Here is a 23,086-nt window from a genome sequence, read left to right on the forward strand (position 1 = left end):
ATAGATGCTGGGGAAAAAAAACAGCTGATAGAATTTAACACCCATTCATGATAAAAATTTTCAGCAAGTTAGGCTAGAAAAAATCTACCTTAACCTGACAACAGACACACACTAAAAACTAAGAAGGAAACATTAGAAGTATTTCCTTTAAAATCAGAAATAATACAAGGATGCCTACTATCACCACTTTTAAAATCAACATTGTAATATAAACCCGGTACTATAAAACAATAATTAAAGGTATATAGATTGAAGGGCAGAAACAAAAGTATTGTTATTTGCAGATGCTATAATTATCTACATAGAAAACCAAAGTATTTGCAGACAAATTGTTGGCAATAGTAACAGAGCTTAGCAAGATGTCTGGCTAACTGAATAATATGAAAGAGTCAATTGTTTTTCTATATACCAGGAAAAAAAGAGCTAGGAAATATAATTTTTCAAAGGTAACACTTCTATAGCAAGAAAAACCATACAATGCCTAAGAATAAATATATCAAAGAATGTACAAGATTGGTATGCAGAACACCATGAAATCTTTTTTTTTTTTTTTTTTTTTGAGAAGGAGTCTCGCTCTGTTGCCCAGGCTGGAGTGCAGTGACACGATCTTGGATGACTACAACCTCTGCCTTCCAGGTTCAAGTGATTCTCCTGCCTCAGCCTCCTGAGTAGCTGGGATTACAGGCATGTGCCACCACACCTGGCTAATTTTTGTTTTTTTGTTTTGTTTTGTTTTGAGACGGAGTCTTGCTCTGTCGCCCAGGCTGGAGTGCAGTGGCGCGATCTTGGCTCACTGCAAGCTCCGCCTCCCGGGTTCACGCCATTCTCCTGCTTCAGCCTCCCAACTAGCTGGGACTACAGGTGCCCGCCGCCATGCCCGGCTCATTTTTTGTATTTTTAGTAGAGACGGGGTTTCACCATGTTGGTCAGGCTGGTCTCGAACTCCTGACCTTGTGATCTGCTCGGCCTCCCAAAGTGCTGGGATTACAGGCATGGGCCACTGTGCCTGGCCGAAACCTTATCTTAAATGACATTTTGAAAGTCTTAAATAAATTAACCCATATATATAGATAAGAAGATTTGATACAGTAAAAAAATAATCAATTCTCCCCATACTTATTTGTAAATTCCATTTACAGTAATTTCCATCAAAATCCCATCAGGGATTTTGTTCCTATGGAACAAATTGATCAGTGGGATAGAGCAGAGACCCTCAATGGAATCATGATACCAAGAGAAAGGAAACCTGAGATCAGTAGAGAAAGGAGGATCTGTTCAATAAATGGTGTTGGTACAACAAGTTATCTAAATGTGGAAAAAATCAATTAAATGAATCTTCACCTTATACCATAAACACATCAATTTTAGGCAGATTAAAAAAGTAAATGTGAAAAAGCAAAACTTTAAAACTTTTGGAAAAAAATATAGAACATCTTTTTGATCCTAAGTTAGGGAAGAATTTCTTAAACAAGATACAAAAAAACCCTAATAATAAAAGAAAAGACTGATAAATTTGGCTGTATTAAAATAACTTCCAATTATCAAAAGATAAAGAAAATAAATGACAAAGCACAAACTGGCAGAAATATATGCAACACATATAAGCAACAAAGATTTAGTATCCAAAATAAAGAACTCCGACAAGTCAATATGAAAAAACAAAATAGAAAAATGGGCAAAATGTCTGAACAGGCATTTAACTAAAGTACAGACAGGTTTAACCAATACACATATTAAAAAATGTTCAACCTCATCAATAATGAGGGAAATATAAATTAAGATCACAATAACATACCATTTTATACCTACTAGATGGGTTCAAAATTTAGAACTACTGAATAGGAAGTAGGTCAGTCAGAATTCCAGTACATAGCTGGTGGCAGAATAGTTGTTGGTACAACTTCTTTGGAAAACAATTTGGCATGACCTTGCAAAAGGAACAACTGTACATAGCCTTTGAATCAGTAATTCCATTTTTAAAAATGCCAGATTACAATTTTTTTTAAAAATTGTGGTAGAGTCACACAATGAATTTTAAAACAGCAATAAAAAAATCACTGAATTACAAATAAATGTAAAACCATGTTCAAATCTTAGAAGCATTATGTTGGGTGAAAAGAAAGCAAGATTTAAGACTATATAGAACAGGATGCCATTTCATAAAGCTTAAAACCAGACAAAGCTAAAGAATATACTGTTTAGACATTTATAAAAATGTGATAAATCTATCTTTAAGTAGAAGAAAGTAATAGATTCAAAATCCAGGATATATGTTACCTCTTGGGAGGAGCCAGGAGGATAGAATGGGGGAAACATAAACATAAGCATGCTACTGGTAATCTTCCACTTACTGGGTAAAGTGACAGGTTCTCTTATGCATGCTACTGGTAATCTTCCACTTACTGGGTAAAGTGACAGGTTCTCAACAGTTCACTGTATTTTTATGCTTTGTAACATCCATAAATATTTCAAATATTCTTCTATATGTATCATATAATAACAAAGACAAAAAATAAAGCAAGGCATGGGGACAGGCATTGTTGGGAGTGTGATGGGAGGGTATAATTGTCAGCATTATTTAAGCATTATTTTAAATTCTTCGGAGAAAGCCTCTTTGAGAAGATAACATTTGGGATAACACCTGAGTCAGCTGCGTGTCTAAGGGAAGGGCAGTCCTGGCAGAGGGAGGAGCAAGCTGGAAGGCCCAAAGCAAAACGGGGGATATCTGGAGATAAGACTAAGGAGAATAGAACGGGTCAGGAAAAATAGAGTGACACAGCAATATTAATTATAAAGAGAGGAAACCCAAGGAAGGGCTTGCTTGCTGTTTCAAATGGTTCTGTTTTCATCCAAGTCATTTTAGTACCAGAATTGGGCAGGTTCTTGAGCACCTTCTGGCCTGTGCTTTGGCAGTTGGGGAGGACTGCTACTGCTACAAGGTTTGCAGGAGGGCAAGGGCAAGGTCAAGGTCATGGTGTTTAGAGTGGTTAGGAAAAACTTGGGTGAGTGAGCAGACTGGCTAATGAGAGAAAGAGCAAAGAGGTCAATGTAAGAACAGGAGAGTAAGGACCGGAAATCAAGAGCTCAGGCAAAGGGTTGGGAAGGGGGTTGTCAATTATACAGAATCGCATAACTTGGAGAGACTTCGGGTTTTACATGACTAGAATTATCATCACTTGTTATATTATCTTCTGTCTTATCCATAATTTTTAAATAGTTGAAATAGATCTACTATCTATCTATCTATCCGTCTAACACCTATCTATGTATCTGTCTGTCTAACTATCTTCCTCCTGCCCAATTTCTGATGGCAGAGGATTTGAAGAGACTATCACTTTTAGTACACTAAATATTTCTCTAATGTTTGCTTTTGTCTATTTTGGTATTGCTTATAATTAGAGAAATGGCATTTTAAAACATATAATAAAAAATAGGCCGGGCACGATGGCGCAACTCTGTAATCCCAGTACTTTGGGAGGCCGAGAAGGGCAGATTGCTTGCGCTCAGGAGTTTGAAACCAGGCTGGGCAACATGGTGAAAACCCTATCTCTAAAAAAAATACATTCGTATTCCTGGATTTGGTTTACTAGTATTTCAATATTTTTACAACTACACTCATAGGTGAGGTTGACCTGAAATTTTTATTTTTCATGCTTTGTCTGGTTTTGCTATCAAGATTATACTGGCTTTCTAGAATATGTTTGTAGCATTCCCTCTTTCTCTATTATTTGACAATGTTTGAATAATATCAAAACAATCAGTTGAAAATTTTGAGAACCTGCCTCTAAGATCATCTGGGGTTGATGTTTTCTCAGAAAGATTTTTAACTACAGTTTTAGTTTATTTAGCATTTCTTAGCTTCTTCGGTCTAAGAAAGAAATAATAAATAAATAAATAAAGCAAGCAAGCAAAGGAGAATAAAGGGAGTTGAAGGAACAAGAGTCAATGAAAGATTCTGTGAAGGGAGAATCACTTGAACCCAGGACATGGAGGTTGCAGTGAGCTGAGATCACGCCATTGCACTCCAGCCTGGGCAACAGAGTGAGATCCTGTCTCAAAAAACAAACAAACAAACAACAACAACAAAAACAAAGAAAAAAAGAGAAAGATCCTGTGAAGGAACATCAAAGGTAAGAAAACCAAGAAAGTAAAAAATAAATAAATAAGCTAAAAAAGAAAACAAAGGTAAGAAAACCTAGATAGCACAGGGTTCTCGAAGCTAAGAGAACCTAAAAAGTAGCCATCAGGTGCAACATAATGAAAGTAGCCATCAGGTGCAACATAATGAAAGCTGAGAAGGCTTTTGGAATGGACAATTGGGTCACAGGTGATTCTGAAAAAATAATTTCTGTGCATTTACAGAAGCCAGACACAGTAAATGAGATCCAAATAAATGGGGAAAAGGTAAAGGCAGATTTTAGAGTACATTTTTGAAAGCCTTAGTGAGAATGGGATCTCTAGGGGACATAACAATTTTTTTAATTGTAAAATTATCAAATAAGCTATCTTATTTTTTAATTATTTTTCATTCCTTAAGTTTGAGCTTAAACCCTTTAAAAATAAAGATAGTAAGATAAAAACACTACGAAGTATGAGATCTGAGAGCAAAGAAATAAACATAGATTATAAGCTGCTGAATGCAAGTAGTACAGGAAGGTGGTTTTAGATCACTCAGCTATCTCTTGATAGAAGTTCTTGCAGTCACACTATGTCGAAACAGAGAATATGAGCAACACAATGGAATGAAGACACAGAGAGAGAAAAGAGGAATATCTCTTTTCCAGTACTGAAGTTAGTAGAGAATACCTTTGATTTAACATACTTGAAGCCTATGGAAGCTCTAAGTGTGGACTCTCCATGTAAAGTCTGAGATGAGGGCAGAGGCAGTGACATCGTTTAAGGGAGTAGTAGCTTATGAGCTCTTTTGCACAGTTTGAGAACAGAACCTAGAGCTTGGGCAGTAACCACAGAGAAGGGCTCCTGTAGTCAAGTTAAGACCTGGAATTGCAGAGGGAAGTCATTTTTAAATGTGCATTTCTTTACTGGGATTGCCTGTTCTCTTTAGAACAAGTAAATAAATGTTAAGGTCTCAAGATACTTGATGTTTCAAAATATGAATGATAACAAAATGAACAATATAATCACCATCAAAGTGTGTTTAATTTTTCAAAGCATTTCACATCCATCATTTCATCTTTCTTAATGGAAATATTCAAGGGTATACAAGGCTATGGGTCAAGTCTCAGGGCAACTCCATCCAATCCTCAAGATTCTATATTAAGTTGTGTTTGCAGATGTTATGCTTAATTTTCAAAAGACTAATGGTGATTAATTTTAGTGAAAGTATATGCTCTTTTTTAAAAAAAAGAAAACTACAGTTCATGCATACACACCTTCACCCACATAAAAAACCTAAAAGGATGAAGAAAGGATACCAAAATTGTTCTGACCTAGTTACATCCCAAGTAACACAGACTATGCTTTACTAAAACTCCTCTTCTTACTGTGAACACAAAATGCCAGCTGTGAAAGAAAGTGATACTGCTGGGTTTGCACACTTTGGTTACCATAGAAACAGTAGAAATGGCAAGAGTTGGATGCCTCACATTTAAGTTATCGGCAATAAAATGAGATAGATAAACCAATGCCCAGGGTTCATTTTAGTTAAATTGCATTTTAAAGGCAAAAGTCAGGGAAATAATGTGATAAGTAATATGACTACTCAGAAGCTACTCCTGAAATATCTGCATTTTAGCAGAATTTATTTAATGCTTTAATTTATATTCATGATACTTAACATGTACTCCAGATTTGCTTTTTCCTTCTATAGAATCAATTTTTTCACAGGGTTAAATATATTTCAGTTAATTGGCACATTATGAGTAGCACAGCCTAAAGATACACAATCTTTCTACTACATTTGCTTTCTCCCACCCCAAGACATTTGGGACAAAAATATGAAACTCATAATATGACTCTTTTCAGTACCAATAAAGAGAGAAAAAGACAAACACAATTGTCTACAATCCTGAATAATAGGAACAGAGACAATCAGAATATCAATTGGAGTAGTTTCTGAAACAATGAACAGTGCCGGCTTGATATTAATGGCTACAACTATACTTTTATTTAAATATTGTTAGTGGTGACACAACTTTCCTCACATTTGATACAAACATACATTCCCAGGAAAAAACCCTCAGTTCATGCTCCTTTCTTTACACTGTTCTTCATTGTTTACCCTGAACAAACAAGATTCTGCACTGTAACAAATAGGGCAAAGAACTACCTAAGAGTAAAATCTATGCCTTTTTCTTCTTTTTTTCTTAAGCAGTTATTTGCTAATAGCATTAGTCTATCATAACTGCTTACCCCTTAAAACAACTTCATTGATTAGACAGTAGATGATTTAAAATATGGAGAATCTGATCATTGTGGTTGCAACTTCCTAGAGGGCAGGGAGAGTCATTCTGTCACAACTTTATATGTCTGCTGAGAACTAGGTACATACTATGTTTAATACATGTTTGTTGAATGAGTAAACAAATAAGTGAATGAGCTAAATTGCCAGTGGTTTGTACTCATAATCCATCCAGCTATGGGGTAAGGTATAAGTGTCCTCTGAGAGGCAAGTTCCCAATTTGAAAAGAAGATGGCTGCGTGCAGTGGCTCATGCCTGTAATCCCAGAACATTGGGAGGCCAAGGCGGGCAGATGACCTGAGGTCAGGAGTTCGAGACCAGCCTGACCAACATGGAGAAAACCCACCTCTACTAAAAATACAAAAAATTAGCCGTGCATGGTGGCGCATGCCTGTAATCCCAGCTACTCGGGAGGCTAAGGCAGGAGAATCACTTGAACCCGGGAGGTGGAGGTTATGGTGAGCCAAGATCATGCCATTGCATTCCAGCCTGGGCAATAAGAACAAAACTCTGTCTCCAAAAAAATAAAAAATAAAAAATAAAGAAAGAAAAGAAGTTGAAGGAAACTAGAATAAATACTCCAAAACATGCCAAGCTCACTTCTGAATAAGGGTTTTTAAAAGTTATTATTTTACTTTATTCTGGGGTTTCAAAAATCCTCGATAGGCCGGGCACAGTAGCTCACGCCTGTAATCCCAGCACTTTGGGAGGCTGAGGTGGGTGGATCACAAGGTCAGGAGTTCGAGACCAGCTTGGCCAACATAGTGAAACCCTGTCTCTACTAAAAATACAAAAATCAGTCGGGCATGGTGGCACGCACCTGTAGTCCTAGCTACTTGGGAGGCTGAGGCAGGAGAATTGCTTGAACCCAGGAGGCAGAGGTTGTGGTGAGCCGAGATCGCGCCACTGCACTCTAGCCTGGGCAACAGAGCAAGACTCCATCTCAAAAAAAATAAATAAATAAAAATAAAAATCCTCTATATGCTAACGGCACCCAAATCTATACCTCTAGGTCTCTAACTTTCCATGTATCTCAGAGATATGTTGACAGTAGCCATTACCACAGTCACCTCAAACTCAACTTGTCCATACTAAAGTTTTACTTTTCCCTGTCAAAACTCCTCTTTTTTTGGTTAATCCTTTCTCAGTCACAAAATCAACAAAAGCAGAAGTCTGAACTTGCATTGACGCTCTCCTTTATCCCTCAAATCTAACCAATCCTCAGATCTGACTACTTACATCCTACATTTTTGTCAACTATCTCCCCTCCTCTCAATTTGGATCACCTCTGTCATAGTTCAAGCCTTCCTTATTTCTCCACCAGCTGACTTCAACCACCTGATAAGGCTACTATCCCTATGTCCTCAAACCAACTCTCCATAGCCCTGTCTGAGTGGTCTTTCTTTAACAAAAACCTGACCAGCTCAGGAAACTGGACACAGGAAAAATCCACACTTCTAAACAGGACAACTAAGATCCACCACAATCTGGTCCTCTTTCTCCTGCCTCTTCTTTTACTACTTCTTGCCTTGTCCCAGTAATATAAAGTGCTTGTACTTTCTTCTCTATGCCCTTATTCATACCCCTCTGCCTGCAATGCTCCCCCCACCCACCTCTCTTCATCTTACCAATTTCTATGAATCCTTTCCTATTCAGCTCAGTATGAATTATCCAAGGTACTTAGTACCTTATGCTTAGCTTATCCTTGAATGTACCTCATAATTTCTTTTGTAAACCTTGTTGCTTTATGATTATGTTTGTTGGCTCTTCCCCACCATGTACTCCTTGGGGGAAGGGATTGTATTTATTAACTCTGTATTCCCAGTACCCAGCATACTATCTGGTACATATTAAGAAGCCAAATATGTTTGTAATGCAAATATTCTGTATTTTGTCTGTAAACCACTACTTCCTCCCACAGAAATCCAGTTATAAATAAATAGCTAAAAATGACAATTAGGTTCCATAATTACATTAGTGTCATAACTTTAGGTACACTATAGGCTAAATAGGTCCTTCTATTCAGAGACTCTAACTACTGTTTAAAATGTTATTTCTAATGAAAATGCCTTTCCAGTTTGAAATTATGTATTTACAACTATATGTAGGCTACCTGTAAATCAGGAGAAACCTGTAATATTAAACGCTATGACTAATTTCATTTTAGCTTAAACTGGTTTAACAGTATCTGTAATATAACACCTATGTTAATCAAACTTCAGTATTCACAGTAAACAATGCTTGCCAACCCAGCACTGCCAACAGTTAACAATGTGTTTCTTTGTCTTTCAGGAGTAGTTACTGGCCTGGACAACAGAGATAAGGTTTTCTTTTCTCTAACAAGAGCCAATAAAAAGCAACCATTATAAAAAGTTCAATGCAAAACAAATACATGTATGTAGAAGGCTATTTACCTAACTAACTTAAAGGTCATTATGCGAGTATAATCGCGATATATTCCACATTAACATCCATGGTAGGAATAATGCTACAAAGGTATTTGGATTTATTCCTGTTCATTAACGAGTACAATTCATCCTTAGAGAAGCAACACTGGTAGAGAGTAGCTTTCTATTTATGTTTGGAATACCCACATCCAGATCAAATAATTTGGTCTTATTATCATGAGAAATTAAGAACGTCAGAGATAGAAATTCTCAGACTGAGCCCTCTTGTTTTACTGATGAAGAAAGAGAGGCCTAGAGAAGAGAAAGACCTACAACTTGACCAAGTTCACTCTGTGCGGAGAGTAGCAGGTCCAGATGAAAACCCAGTTCTCTCAGAGATGCACTCCAAGCCAGAGTTGTGAGAGCCACAGCACCCTGGGAAAATGAACAGTACTTAACTGATTATGGCCCTCCCTATAGAAGACTTCTACCTGATGTGTGCTTAGTTGAGAATATGATCCCACAAAATAACTATCATATGTAATCTCTTGGTAAAATGAATCATCAGTCCTTGCATGCAAGATTCCCTTATTCTTATAAGGTATCTATGTTGCTAGTCTAATAGAATACCTGTGGTGTTAATTGCCCAGGTATACATTTATCAAAACTCATCAATTTGTAATTAAAATGGGTATATCTTACTGTATATAAATTCCACCTCAATAAAATTAATTTAATAAAATAGCGTGCCTAAATTGATTCTTCGGTAATAGCCAAAGGCCTCAAAGTACTGGGGCTCTGTCTGTAGCCTTTGGTTCTCAACTAGTTCCTGCCATTGCTATCAATGTGGGATGTATCTTAATTAGACCCTCTTAGTGACCTTGAAGTTAGTTTGGTAAATAGTCTTCTTAATACATGTGTTTCTCAGCACAGGCCACTAAAACTTTATGCTTAAGTCAGTGATTATCAAATGAGCCCTGACCCTGAGTTAAACCTTAAGAGAGTTTGTATGTCACTGTGAGTCAAACCATGGCTCCTTGCAAGCTGGCCCTCTTGGAAGTGGGATTCTTGGTGTGTACCCTCTCACTATGGAATAACTGGTGAAGCATTCATTCAAACTGACAGATAGATGTGCAGGACTCTGTTGAAAGCTCCAACTACAGGGCTATGAACTCAGATGATGAAAAAAACTATCATGCCAAAAAGAAAAATCATAGCCCATGTCTAGAAAAGACATCAATATTACCTTCTTACACATGTAAGGTGTGTGTCACCATATCCAGAGCACTGTAAGAAACATTGTGTCTGATCTTCACAAGGCCTGTGTAGAGGCAGCAAGACAGGAGCATGGATGGCATCACTACCATCAAAGGCCTCCAGACTGCAGACATGAATGGCTAAGCCCTAGACTATCAAGGACTCAGCTTTAAGGAACTTCTTAGGAACCAGAGGTCACTGGCAGGAACACTAGTATGATTCTTCAGCATGACAAGATTTGCAATTGTCCAAAATCACCTAAAATAGCAGGTCAGAAGATATCCAGGCCATACTTTGCTTTTTGATTGCTAACTATGCATTTTAAAAGAAATCAGAATGATTAAGTCATATTAAAAGAAATACTACTTCTTGTCATAATCCTCTTTAAGTAGAATGTTAACTGATAAATCAAATAAAAATAACAAATAATTAAGTCATTTGACTAGCATGGAATTGCTACCTCCAAACCTCCCTTAGTAATGTATCATTCAAGAAGGAAGAATGAAAAGTACATTTGAAGCAGTTGCTAATTGTGATCTCATTTAACCAAGCTTTTTAAAAACTTCCATATTTTAAATATGAAGACTTGGCAAAAATATTTGTAATATTTAAATATAAACAGGATAAAACACAGCCTACTTTTTTTGTTTTAACACCAGGAGGCATATTTCACATATTTACACTAGATCTCTGCTTTGTAAAGCTGAAGGGGCTAGGAAGAGTATGAGACGACAGGCATTCTGGGGGGAAAAAGAGGTTAAAGAGAGGGCATCTTTGGATTACTGGCAGGATCAAGAAAGAATGTACAGAAGCTTCTGCAGAAAGAAAATGAGATATTCAGCAACTCTGGAGCTACATTCAGGAACTTTGGTGGAACTGAGGGTCAACAACCATATAAATTACTTCTCAGTATTCCCCATTTTACAGATGAGTAAACTAAGGCTTAAGGATCAAAATCTTAGAAATAATTTTTTAAAGTGTAGGTTCTCAAAGTTTCTATATCTTAAGGACTAAGTAAGGCTAAAACTCTAGGGAACGATATTAAATGCCTGCAAAATGCTGGCATAATGGTTACAGTAAGATTTTAAGGGTTTTGCCTTATCAGGCCCTATTTAGCAGAGACAAAATTAAAGACCTGCTGTATCTCCTTGTCAGACGACTTATGAAGAGAAGCTATGCTGCATGCAGAGATTTCTAAGCACTTATTTTAATCAAATGTTCAGAAAGATGAACAGTACAGCATTTTTCTTATAGCTGAGTGAAAACAGAGGGTGGTCTTTAACTTTTGCATACATAGTGTTAGACTTTCATACAGAGATATCTTCACTCTCTTCAGCTAAAGGTCTTTTTCATGTTTCTGCATAGTGTCCTTTCAATGCCTCTTGGCTAGCTGTTACAATTCAGCAGAAATACCAGCCTTGGAAAACAATGTTTTGCCATTATTTAAAATTTTCTTCAAATTTTTGCCTCTGCTTTACACAAAAGAGTAGAATATAGAAATAAGAAAGTACTAATACTAGTGATAAGCACAGGCCTCAGACTGCATAAAAAGATGGAAATGTCTAGGTACGTTCAAAGTGATAAATTCTGGACCTCAATTGAATATATCCTCTGAACTTAAGTGGATTAAATCTGTGGTTCGACAGCAGGGAGGGGAAGAAGAGACGGGGAGAGGAGAGGAGGGGAAAATTAGGAAACGTATTTTGAATTCTGAAAATCACTGAACAATGTTTCTAAAAGGGAAGAGATAACTAGTACATTATAACTATTTTTTAGCTCTTTCCAACCAGAACCACCGCTAGATCATACCATCCATGTAACTTTTACACATGAAAAAATTATATATGAAAGGTGGGGACTTTTTGCATTTTCTTCATTGCATTTCCACTAAATAAAAAATGACAATAACAGGATCCAGGTATCATTTAATTTTTGCTCTGTTTTGTTTTTTAGAGACAGGGTCCATGTTATGCAAATTGGACTGGAACTCCTGGGCTCAAGGTATCTTCCCACCTTATCCTCTTGAGTAGCTGGGACTGCAGGCATGTGCCATCACAGCTAGCCCCAAATATCATTTAAAACCTTCCTCAACGCTGATAGTGAAACAGGATATTTCCCTGACCCCTTCGCAGGCTGGAACTGGAGTGCACGGGTGCCAGCAGGGGCAAACTCCACTCACTCGACCTGCTCTCAGGAGGGGAAGCATGCAGGTGAGTGGGTACAGGAGCCGGGGTGAGTACTTTTGGGTGCCAGCAGGAGCAAAACTCTGTGCGGGGCCCATGGCAGTGTCTAAGGGGTGTCCCCATGACCCCTTAAGCCACAGAAGGAATGGTACAGTGCCCTTTTAGCTTTGCCATCTGTAGACAGCTTAAGTGTTAACAGCTCAGTGGAGGGTTGGTGTGACAGCCTTTTGCACCTGCACTCGTGGCACCCGAGTTCTTGTCCAGCATCCAGGAGGAATGAGGTCGCCTGGGCAAACTGAAGATGGTAAATGTAGGGGATTTGATTGCCAATAAAAGTGGCTCTCAGCAGGAAGGGGAGCTGAAAAGGGGATGGAGCAGGAAGCTAATCTTCCCCCAAAGTCCAGCCATCTCCAACTAGACTCTTCTCCAAAGCTACACCATCAAGCTGTCCTTCTGAAGTCAAGCTGCTTATCTCCAAAATGCAACCAGTCTCCAACCTCCAGCTGCTTCTCCTCTCTGCTGGCTGAGCCTGAGGTTTTCATGGGCACAGGATGGGGAGCACGGCAAGTCATGGGTGGTTTTGGAAAAGGCAACATTCAAGTGGGAAAACAGGGATGTAAGTTCTCACTTTGGGCCACAGTATCAGGCCTTTAGGCTTGAGGGTAGGAACTTCACCAGGGACCCACCCTCTTCTGCCCAGAATTTCCCTGCCTCCTGTCCCTATCAATAGGTAGCTTCAGACATAGTTTCCAATCTTTCCCACCTCCTGGTATACACACTATTGTGTAAACTCCTCTCCTTGAGTGTGGACTATACCTAATAACTTGCTTCTAATAAGTATGAAAAAATATCCAAAGTCATATAATATATAGATGGTTCCCAACTTTCAATGGGGAAAATTAGGAAACATATTTTGAATTCTGAAAATCACTGAACTTACAATGGATCAATGTATTGATCTTTCGACTTTAGGATGGTGCAAAAGCAATACACATTCAGTAAGCTCCTTAACTTACAAAGAGGTTACTTCTGGATAGGCCCATTGTATGTTGAAGATACTAGAAGTTAAAAACATACTTTTGCCTTATAGTATTTTCAACTTATGATGGTTCTAATGAGATGTAATTCTATGAAAAATTGGGGAATATCTGTACTTTCCTCTGCAACTAGAATATCTATTGCAACATTTCTTTTTTATTTTATTTTATTTATTTATTTAGAGATGGGGTCTCACTATGTTGCCAGACAGGTGTATAGTGGCTATTCACAGATACAAACAGCGCACTACAGCCTTGTACCACTGGCCTCAAGCAATCTTCCCACCTCAGCCTTTGGAGTAGCTGGGACTACAGGTATGTGCCACCCTACCCAGTTTGCATCAGTTCCTTTAATCAAATGAAGAAATCATATCTGACTCAAAGTATTGGCAAGGTTTTTTGTTACTTCATTCTGATAGGCCTCTAATAGAATAAGTTTTTAGTTCTGTGACAGAAGTAACAGCTACTAGACATTTTAATAGCTGTTAATTAACAATAAAAGCCAAAAGATTCCTGGATACAAAATTATTTTCTCTCTCAACTGGATCTCACAAAATTTTGATATACTGTACCATGTTTGCAGATCATATACTTATTTGTGCCCACAGACTTCAAAAGACTGCAAAATTCACCCACTAATGTGAAAAGAGCTTTGGGATGGAAACTCCACACATTTTATTTATTTATTTGTATTTTTATTTTTTTGGCGGGGGGGACTGAGTCTCGCTCTATTACCTAGGCTGGAGTGCAGTGGCATGATCTCGGCTCACTGCAATCTCTGCCTCCCAGGTTCAAGCGATTCTCCTGCCTCAGCCTCCCGAGTCGCTGAGATTACAGGCATGTGCCACCACACCCAGCTAATTTTTGTATTTTTAGTAGAGACGGGGTTTCACCATATTGTCCAGGCTGGTCTCAAACTCCTGACCTCAGGTGATCCACCCGCCTTGGCCTCCTGAAGTGCTGGGATTACATGCATGAGCCACCGCACCTGGCCTCCACACATATTTTTTAAAAGACAGACCTAAGGTTGGGACCCTAAAGCATTCATTCAAATCCTTCATGCAATAAAGACTTCGTGCTTATTGTGTACTAGGTTCTGGGATATGATAATGAAAAAGAAATAGTCTAACTGATAGTTCAGTTTATATCACTGATCTAGTAGCAAGATTCTGAAATGAAGGAGTCATAAATCCACGTAATAATATTATCATTTAGCTGGCATTTCTCTATCATTGCTAAAGAATAATGTGAAATTGCCAGATGCCTTGCTGAAATTCAATTCAAATAACTTATGAGCACAAACAATATGCCAATGCTGGGACTACAAAAATTATTGAGATATGAACCTTGCTCTCAAGAAGCTCATAATTTTGAAAAAGAGATAAACTATATCTTGGCATTCTTCCAATCTACCAAAATAGTAATCCCATAAAAATGAGTCATCCTATATTTCATTTTCTTACTCTTAGCTATATCCTGCTATAAAATTAAAATACATCTTTTCTCCCTTGGTGTTTACAAGTTCCAAATATTTATAGACTTATGCCTCTACTTCACTGTCTCTCAGCCAAGATGAACATATTTAGCTCTCTTTCTCCTTTCCTTTTAAAGCAATTCTTCATTTTAAGTTATTTTTGGTGACTTTATTTACATTCTCTATTTCTGTATTAAATTCTAGGATTCGAATGACATAATTAAAATATTGATTCAGATATAAAATCAATCATAATGAAAAACACCAACCTTTATGATGACGTAATGCCTCTGTGTGTGATGTCCAAAACACTGGCTTTTATTTACTTTAAATTTTTTATATTATACTGTAAATTTATATTTACTCTAACACATTTAATTATACGGATTTTCCAGGTTTCTCACATCAAATGAAATTTAGAGATGGTGAGCACTCAGTTGTGACTATCAAATAGTGTCAAGCCAAATTTCTTACAGCAATAGAAAATGAAGCATTAAGAAAAACAAAACTAGTCATTGACTACAACAGCAACTCTTAAGCTCACAAAACATAATTTTTCAAATGTCTCCATCATCCTCTTTTTAAGACCATATTCATATTTCATATACTTTATATTTCTGTATCTACTACAGAATGTATTTATAAAGCAAGCATACAGTTTAAATCTACTCCTGAAAGTACTTTGGCAAAACCATGACAATATGGCACAGATATCAGGACTCAAGATTAGTGAATCAAGAATTGAAGAGGCTATCACAGACGAGATTCCTGTTGGTTCAAAGTTTCTTTTTCTTTTTCTTCAGACAGGGTCTCAATTTGTTGCCCAAGGCTGGAGTGGAGCACAGTGGCACAATCGCGGCTCACTGCAGCCTTGACCTCCTGGGCTAAAGCAGTCCTCCCACTTCAGCCTCCTCAGTAGCTGAAACTACAGGTATGCACCGCCACACCCAGTTAATTTTTTATTTTTTGTAGCGATGGGGTCTCACTATGTTGCTCAGGCTACTCTTGAACTCCTGGGCTCAAGTGATCCTCCTGCCTTGGCCTCCAAACATGCTGAAATTACAAGCATGAGCCACCATGCCCAGTCAGTTCAAAATTTCAAATCTTATTAGAGTTACTCACTTGAGGAGTTGGAGGCATTCAGTAAATGTGTGGGTAAAATATAAACCAGTGCTATACTACGTAAGAACCATATTCAGAATGCATTTTCAACATTGTGTTCATGTCATTGATGAGGTAATAATAATCAGTGGTGGCTTTTCTAGTGGGGGAAAAAATCATTCTGTTGCTCACAAACTGTCAGTACTTAAACAAACAAAAAGACCCCAAAAACTCTCTAACTCTAGTAGGCTCCAACCCATATCTTCTGAGCACGACCTCACATTACTGCAATTCAGCTTATCCATATTTGAGTCAACCAGAACTGCACATCCTTTCTGAGATAATCCAAGTGCTTCTTTACCTCAGAAGTTTTACATCTAAAACTCCCTTAGGTTACCCTCATCACCCAAGTCTCTATTTAAATTCTAGTCATCCTTCAAAGTCCAGCTCAAATGCAACCTGCTCTTTCAAACTTACCTTTATCCCCTACTCAGAAGCTCTTCTGGCCTTGCATAGATTCAGTCTGTACTTCTCATGTAGCTACAATCACATTCTCTCTCATCTATCTTATAATATAATTGTTTGTGTGTATGTCATATTTCTTCAAGGCTCCTTGAGAAGAAGGTGTTTGACACGGTCATATTTGTGTTGTTCCCATCCCTCTGTGCTTTACACATACAAGTAAACAAAAAATGTTCATTGAGGATAGTGTATTCAAATGCCTGATCCCCAAAATGTCAGTACTATTCTCCCTGATACTCATTCACTGAGGAAATACTTCCTCAACACCTATTGTGTACAGGGGCAGTAGTGTACAAAAAGAGTCAGACATAGATCTTGCTCTCTCAAGAAGTTCACAGGCTACGAGATGTTCTAAGAGATCTCTAAAACTGCTATAATACTAATAGATAAATGCCGTAAGAGAAGTAAAGACGCAGTACAACAGGAACCAACAACAAGAAGAGATTGGTTCCAAGTAGACATGGATATGAGGGTAAGTTTTAATTAACATTTGTGTTGGGCCCTGAAAGACAGATAGTATTTGAATATGTTGAGACAGGGATAAGGGGTTTTAAGATAGGGGAAATAAAGGCCATTAAGGCAGGAAATCCCAGGAGGAGACAGGGAACACTCAATAGTTCAGTAGTAAAGTATACATGAAAGATGACAGGGATAGAGAAAAATTTTAAAGGCAGTTAAAGTTATAATTGGTAAAACTCTGAAAGCCAAATAAGGAAGTAGAGTTTTAGTCTGTAAGCAATGAGGAACTATTTCAAAGTTCTTGAGCAGGAGCTGAGTAATTAGTCAGAAGGTCGAAAGTGGATTGGAAGGGAAACAGATTGTTGACAACAGACAAGTATAGAGGCTAGTATCACAATGCAAGAAAGAGGTAATAAAAGCCTGAACTAGGAAGGAGGACTAGAGATGAAAATAGATGAGTGCAAGGCATATTTTAGAGACAACACTGAAAGAACTTGACAAGTTCTGAATGTGGAGTGCAAAGAAGGTTCTGCAAAGAGGTAAAATAAATTTCTAGGCTAGGAAGAGGGTGGTGCCATAACCAAAAGAGAGGACACTAAAGCAGCAGCAAATCCGAATGGGAGGAAACTGAGTCCGGGGCATACTAAATTTTGGTATCAGTGGACATTCAGGTGACAATATCATGAATAAAATATGTTAAGCTATGCTGTTTAGAACAAAATATAGAATTTTATGAAAAAGAGAGAGGAGCTCAGATAAATTAATCTTCAATAAAAGATTCTGATCAATGATTCAAACATGAACATAACCTCAAAAATATAACCTGCATAAGTTTCATTAAGTGCACAGCAGATTAAAATCTAAAAGTCCGTTTATGAAGGAGTTCTTCTCATGATCTAGAACAACATCATGTACCCAATAATCTTTTTGTTTGTTTGTTTTGAGATACGGCCTGGCTCAGTTGCCCAGGCAGAGTTTGCAGTGATCTCAGCTCACTGCAACCTCCACCTCCCAGGCTCAAGCCATCCTCCCACCTCAGCCTTCCAAACAGCGAGGACCACAGGAGCACACCATGCCCAGCTAATTTGTCTATTTTTTGTTAGAGATGGGGTTTTGCCATGTTGCCCAGGCCGGTCTCGAAGTCCTGAGCTCAAGTGATCCACCCACCTCGGCCTTCCAAAGTGCTGGGACTACAGGCATGAGCCACCACACCCAGTCCAATAATCATTTTAAAACATGCTGATTCAGAGCTAATAGTAAAGTGGACACATGGAAGTCTCAAAGAATCTTACAGTTAAAAATTATGAGAGGCTGGGCACGGTGGCTCACACGTGTAATCCCAGCACTTTGGGAGGCTGAGGAGGGTGGATCACGAGGTCAGGAGTTCAAGACCAGCCTGGCCAAGATGGTGAAACCCCGTCTCTACTAAAAAATACAAAAAAAAAAAAAAAAAAAAAAAAATTAGCCCAGCATAGTGGTGGGTGCCTGTAATCCCAGTTAATCGGGAGACTGAGGCAGAGAATTGCTTGAACCCAGGAGGTGGAGGTTGCAGTGAGCCAAGATGGCGCCACTGCACTCCAGCCTGGGCGACAGAGAGAGAGTCTGTCTCAAAAAAAAAAAAAAAAAAAAATTATAAGGAGAAATGCTTCCATTAATATGGTAAATGCATCTTTTGTGGTCACTATCATTTAACCCCAATTTATACAATATCACAGCAAGAATGGTCAAGTCAGATGAGTAGCCCTGACTGACAAGGTTCCAACGGATACTAACTAGATCCTTTCGTCAATAAACACTGCTCATCAGTTAATAAAATGGAATTTACCTAGATGTATCCCTACCATATCCCCAGAGTTCTCAAAAGCCTAAGAAACAAAAGATCATGAAATCACGTTGAGGGGCCAAAATAAAACCTCCAACATAAACTGAGGAGAAAATGAGGATTATAGCCATTCCATAACCATATCTTCTTAAGAACAAACAAAAGAAACTTGCATCAACATAAACTAAAATAACAACAATGTGAAGATGAATACCTAGCAATATAATTTGATATCAGTAAATAATGGTTACATGTATACTGAATAAAAAAAAGTAAAATCAAACACTAACTCGCAGCTAATTTGCCTAATAAGTATATACCACCTGTTAGATTTATTTATTCATTTGTTTATTAATGTTGATAACATTCTTTTTACTAGATGCAATGTCATTATTTCAGTTTAGATCTTAAGGGAAAGAAAAATGAGAACTCAGTATTAATTACGTTTTTACTAATGATGAGCAATAATATGAAGAACAAATTGGATTGAAATGTGCATGCTTCACATGTGACTACTCCATTAAAATTGTACAGTAATCATTTGTTCAAAATCACACTGATATTTTACAGCTATGCATAAATATAATGGAATGATACCCACCAAATGTTAAATAGTGTTAATCTTTTTATTATAGGTTTATGGGTGATTTTTATCTTCTTTTTTGCTTATGTATATTTTCAAGTTTTTCTATAATTAATGTTTTATTATAATGGTACCAAGAAGAAAATATATTTTTTAAAAGAGTAGGGAAAAACATATTGATGAATTTAAAAGAAAAATACTTACCAAGTCTCTGTGAAGCACCCAATTTGCATGGAGGTAATGGATACCATCAAGAATCTGGTAAAGTAAGGATTTAACCATAGATCTTGGCAACTGCATGGGCTTTTTATTTGCTTTTGATGCACGGTGAAACTTAATAATATGCTAAAAATTAAAAAAACATAATAATATAGTCTTTGCTAATATCTATGCCAATAAAACACAATCAATGCTGTAACAAATGCTCTATATTTTAAAATTACTTATTAAAGGCCAATAATGACACAAAGAAAAATAATTTGAGTAATAAGTTCAACCAAAACAATCTATTTTGAGGGTGACTGTGACCATGTTAATGAGGGGTTATAATGACTAAATTTACTGAAACCATTAAGATTTTCATTAAATAGGACCAAAAGGTAAAAAGGACTGATATTGAAACAGCTGCCGAAGAAGAGTATTATATTCTCTACTGACAGAATGAAAGATTTAAAAAAGAAAGAAAAACTGTAAATCTTCACTTTCTATAAAAAGTTAGCACTTAGTACACTTGGGTAACATCACTGATCAGGTGTATATTTGAATTATTGGAAAAGTTTCATCTTTGGCACAGAATAAATTAGAATATATTCCTGGGAGTTAATGTTAAATATGAAATTGCTAAAAAGGAAGAGAGAGAAAAAATAGGAAATTCGATCCCATTGAAATAAATACAACTGGGTCACCATATTCAAATTTTTATATCCACGTTATATTGTGGGTTATAAAAACATTGTACTGAAAGGGAAAAAATGCTACCTGCCCCCGCAGTGCTCCCACCTCCACCTCCATCCCTACCCCACCCCTGCCTCTGTCCAAAACATAAAATGGACACTGAGGACCATCAAAATCCTATGCAAACAATACTGATGAAATTGTCAATAGCGCTCCAGTAACTTTAAGATGACCAAATGGTATGTAAAATTATTAAGCTATTTATACAGCTTTTTTATTTTTATAAACTGTTCAGTAATAACATTGATTTGATTTTAAGAAATAATAGAAAAATAGAGTTTATACTATAGCAGTGATTTCCAGTAGAAATATACTGGGAGCCACATGTATAACTTTCCACTTTTTAACAGCTACATTAAAAAAGAGGCTGGGTGTGGTGGCTCACACCTGTAATCCCAGCACTTTGGGAGGCCGAGGCAGGTGGATCACCTGAGGTGAGGAGTTCAAGGCCAGCCTGACCAACACGGTGAAACCCCATCTCTACTAAAAATACAAAATTAGCTCGGCGTAGTGGTGTATGCCTGTAATCCCAGCTACACAGGAGGCTGAGGCAGGAGAATCACTTGAACCCAGAAGGCGGAGGTTGCAGTGAGCTGAGATTGCATCACTGCACTCCAGCCTGGACAACAAAAGTGAAACTCCGTTTCAAAAAAAAAAAGAAACAGGTAAAATCAATGTGTGCACTTCAGATACTTCTGAAGTGAATTTTCTAAATATTACAAATACTATCTTCTCAGTAAAATGTCAGTTTATTGCTTAAGTTCTTTAAAATCAACATTTATGATTATATTTATTTTGAAATATGGTATTGGACAGTACAGTTCTACAGGATCTGACTATTCCAATGTACTACATCATCTTCTTTCATCACCCCACTGATGTTCAAAGTAAAGTACATACACTGTCAAGTAAGCCTTGGTTGACATATAGGGGAATATAGAAAAATGGAGAAAATACAATGTCTGTGAATATCCATGAAAATAATTGAAAAAAAAAAAAAAACACACTGGAAATTCTTGTCCATATCTGCTATAATAGCATACACTCCGAAAGTTTCTTTAAGACCTGAGTCTGTTATAGTTATTCCTCAACAGATTTATAACTTATATAGATGACAAACCACATTATATTAAATCAAAATTTATTAGTCAGGTGTGGTCATGCACCTGTGGTCCCAGCTACTTGGAAGGCTGAGGCAGGAGGATCGCTTGAGCCCAGGAGGTCAAAGCTGCAGTGAACCATAACTGTACCATTGCACTCCAGCCTGGGTGATAGAGTGAGACCCTGTCTCAAACAAACAAACAAACAAACAAAAAAGGCTGGATGTGATGGCTCATGCCTATAATCTCAACAGTTTGAGAGGCCAAAGTAGGAAAATCATTTGAGCCCAGGAGTTCAAGACCAGCTTGTGCAAGATGGCAAGACCTTGTCTCTATAAAACATTTTTGAAAAATTAGCCAGGCATAGTGGTGCTAAATTAATTATCCATAATTTTAACTTAGTGCCAGATTTGAAGTTTGTTACTTTTAGCAGTTCCTCAGATAAAGTGTTTAAATGTTCTGATTCCTAATTTGAAAAGACAGGAATTAGAATTTTTTGCTTCTTTCATACATTGATAAAAACATCCTTAAAGCAATCTTCACTATACATATTAGTAAATTGCCATTAATTACTTGCATAAAAGTATAGTCTCCCGCCAGGCATGGTGGCTCACGCCTGTAATCCCAGCACTTTGGGAGGCCGAGGTGAGCAGATTACCTGAGGTTGGGAGTTCGAGACCAGCCTGACCAACATGGAGAAACCCCGTCTCTACTAAAAATACAAAATTAGCCAGGCATGGTGGTGCATGCCTATAATCCCAGCTACTAAAGAGGCTGAGGCAGGAGAATCGCTTGAACCTGGGAGGCAGAGGTTGCGGTGAGCCAAGATCGTGCCACTGCACTCCAGCCTGGGCAACAAGAGCGAAACTCCCTTCCCCGTTCGTCTCCCCCGGGCCAAAAAAAGTATAGTCTCCCATTCATTAAAGTCTTTCTGAAGTAAAATTTCTAAATATTACAAATACTATCTTCTCAGTAAAATGTGAGTTTATTGCTTAAATTCTTCAAAATCAACATTTATGTTTATATTTACTTTGAAATATGGCTAACAGAGCAAGCTTTCCTTTCTGTGCATTAACAATATGTATTTTATATAAATATGCTCCATACCTATATAAAATAATCCTAGAAATACAGTGAGATTATACTTACCCACAAGTCATGCTCTGCATAATCAAACAGCAGCCATACCTTCCTGTCACTGTGAGAAAGGAACACCTTCTGCAATGCAATCACATTAGGGTGCTTCAATTCTCGCAAAAGCTGAATGCAAAAGAAAGAGAGGGGTCACTGTTGTGTTAGCAAGGAGGGGGAAATGATGAATGTCTTATAACTTCAAAACGAAATTTCTGAAAATCTAGAGAATCCAGGTAAGCAAAATGAAAGAAAAAAATACCACCCAAAATACCGGCATTCAGAGATAAGCTCTGTCAACATCTTGGTGCATATCTTTCCAATCCTTTTTCTCTATGTGCTTAGGTATATCTGTTTTGTTTTGTTTACTTTCTTTCTTGTCAGAGACTGCAAGCAGGAATGTGTTTTTAAAAATAGGATTTTAAATGGTAAAATGTAAAACAGCAAACAAAAGTAATATCATATAATTAAATAATTAATTACATTTTTGTACATGCATATCTTTTTTACTAAAGAAACTGTTCCTTGGGAGGCAGGAATCATGTATTAATACTGCTTATATCTACCCTAGCACTGTATTGGTGCTCAAGAAACAGGCGACAAAACAAGGAAAGATATTTAACAATCCCTGTACTTATCCATCCCTAGAGTATGT

The 23,086-nt window shown here is 37.4% G+C and overlaps 1 protein-coding gene across 24 annotated transcripts in view; it reads right to left on the reverse strand.

Moving 5' to 3' along the window:
- Positions 1–23,086, reverse strand: part of CDK19 (cyclin dependent kinase 19) — a 205,404-nt gene that overhangs the window by 38,035 nt on the left and 144,283 nt on the right. For 22 of the 24 annotated variants that reach the window (XM_016956150.3, XM_063812625.1, XM_016956149.3 and 19 more), the window contains 2 exons: positions 22,450–22,560; positions 19,451–19,591 (listed from right to left, as the gene is read on the reverse strand). In XM_016956150.3, coding sequence (XP_016811639.2) covers positions 19,451–19,591; positions 22,450–22,560 — 252 coding nt within the window. The remainder of the gene's footprint in view (positions 1–19,450; positions 19,592–22,449; positions 22,561–23,086) is intronic. The other 2 variants (XM_009451831.5, XM_054686904.2) reach the window with 1 other exon arrangement.

This window comes from Pan troglodytes, chromosome 5 (genome assembly GCF_028858775.2).
Source record: "Pan troglodytes isolate AG18354 chromosome 5, NHGRI_mPanTro3-v2.0_pri, whole genome shotgun sequence".
Taxonomy (NCBI): domain Eukaryota; kingdom Metazoa; phylum Chordata; class Mammalia; order Primates; family Hominidae; genus Pan; species Pan troglodytes.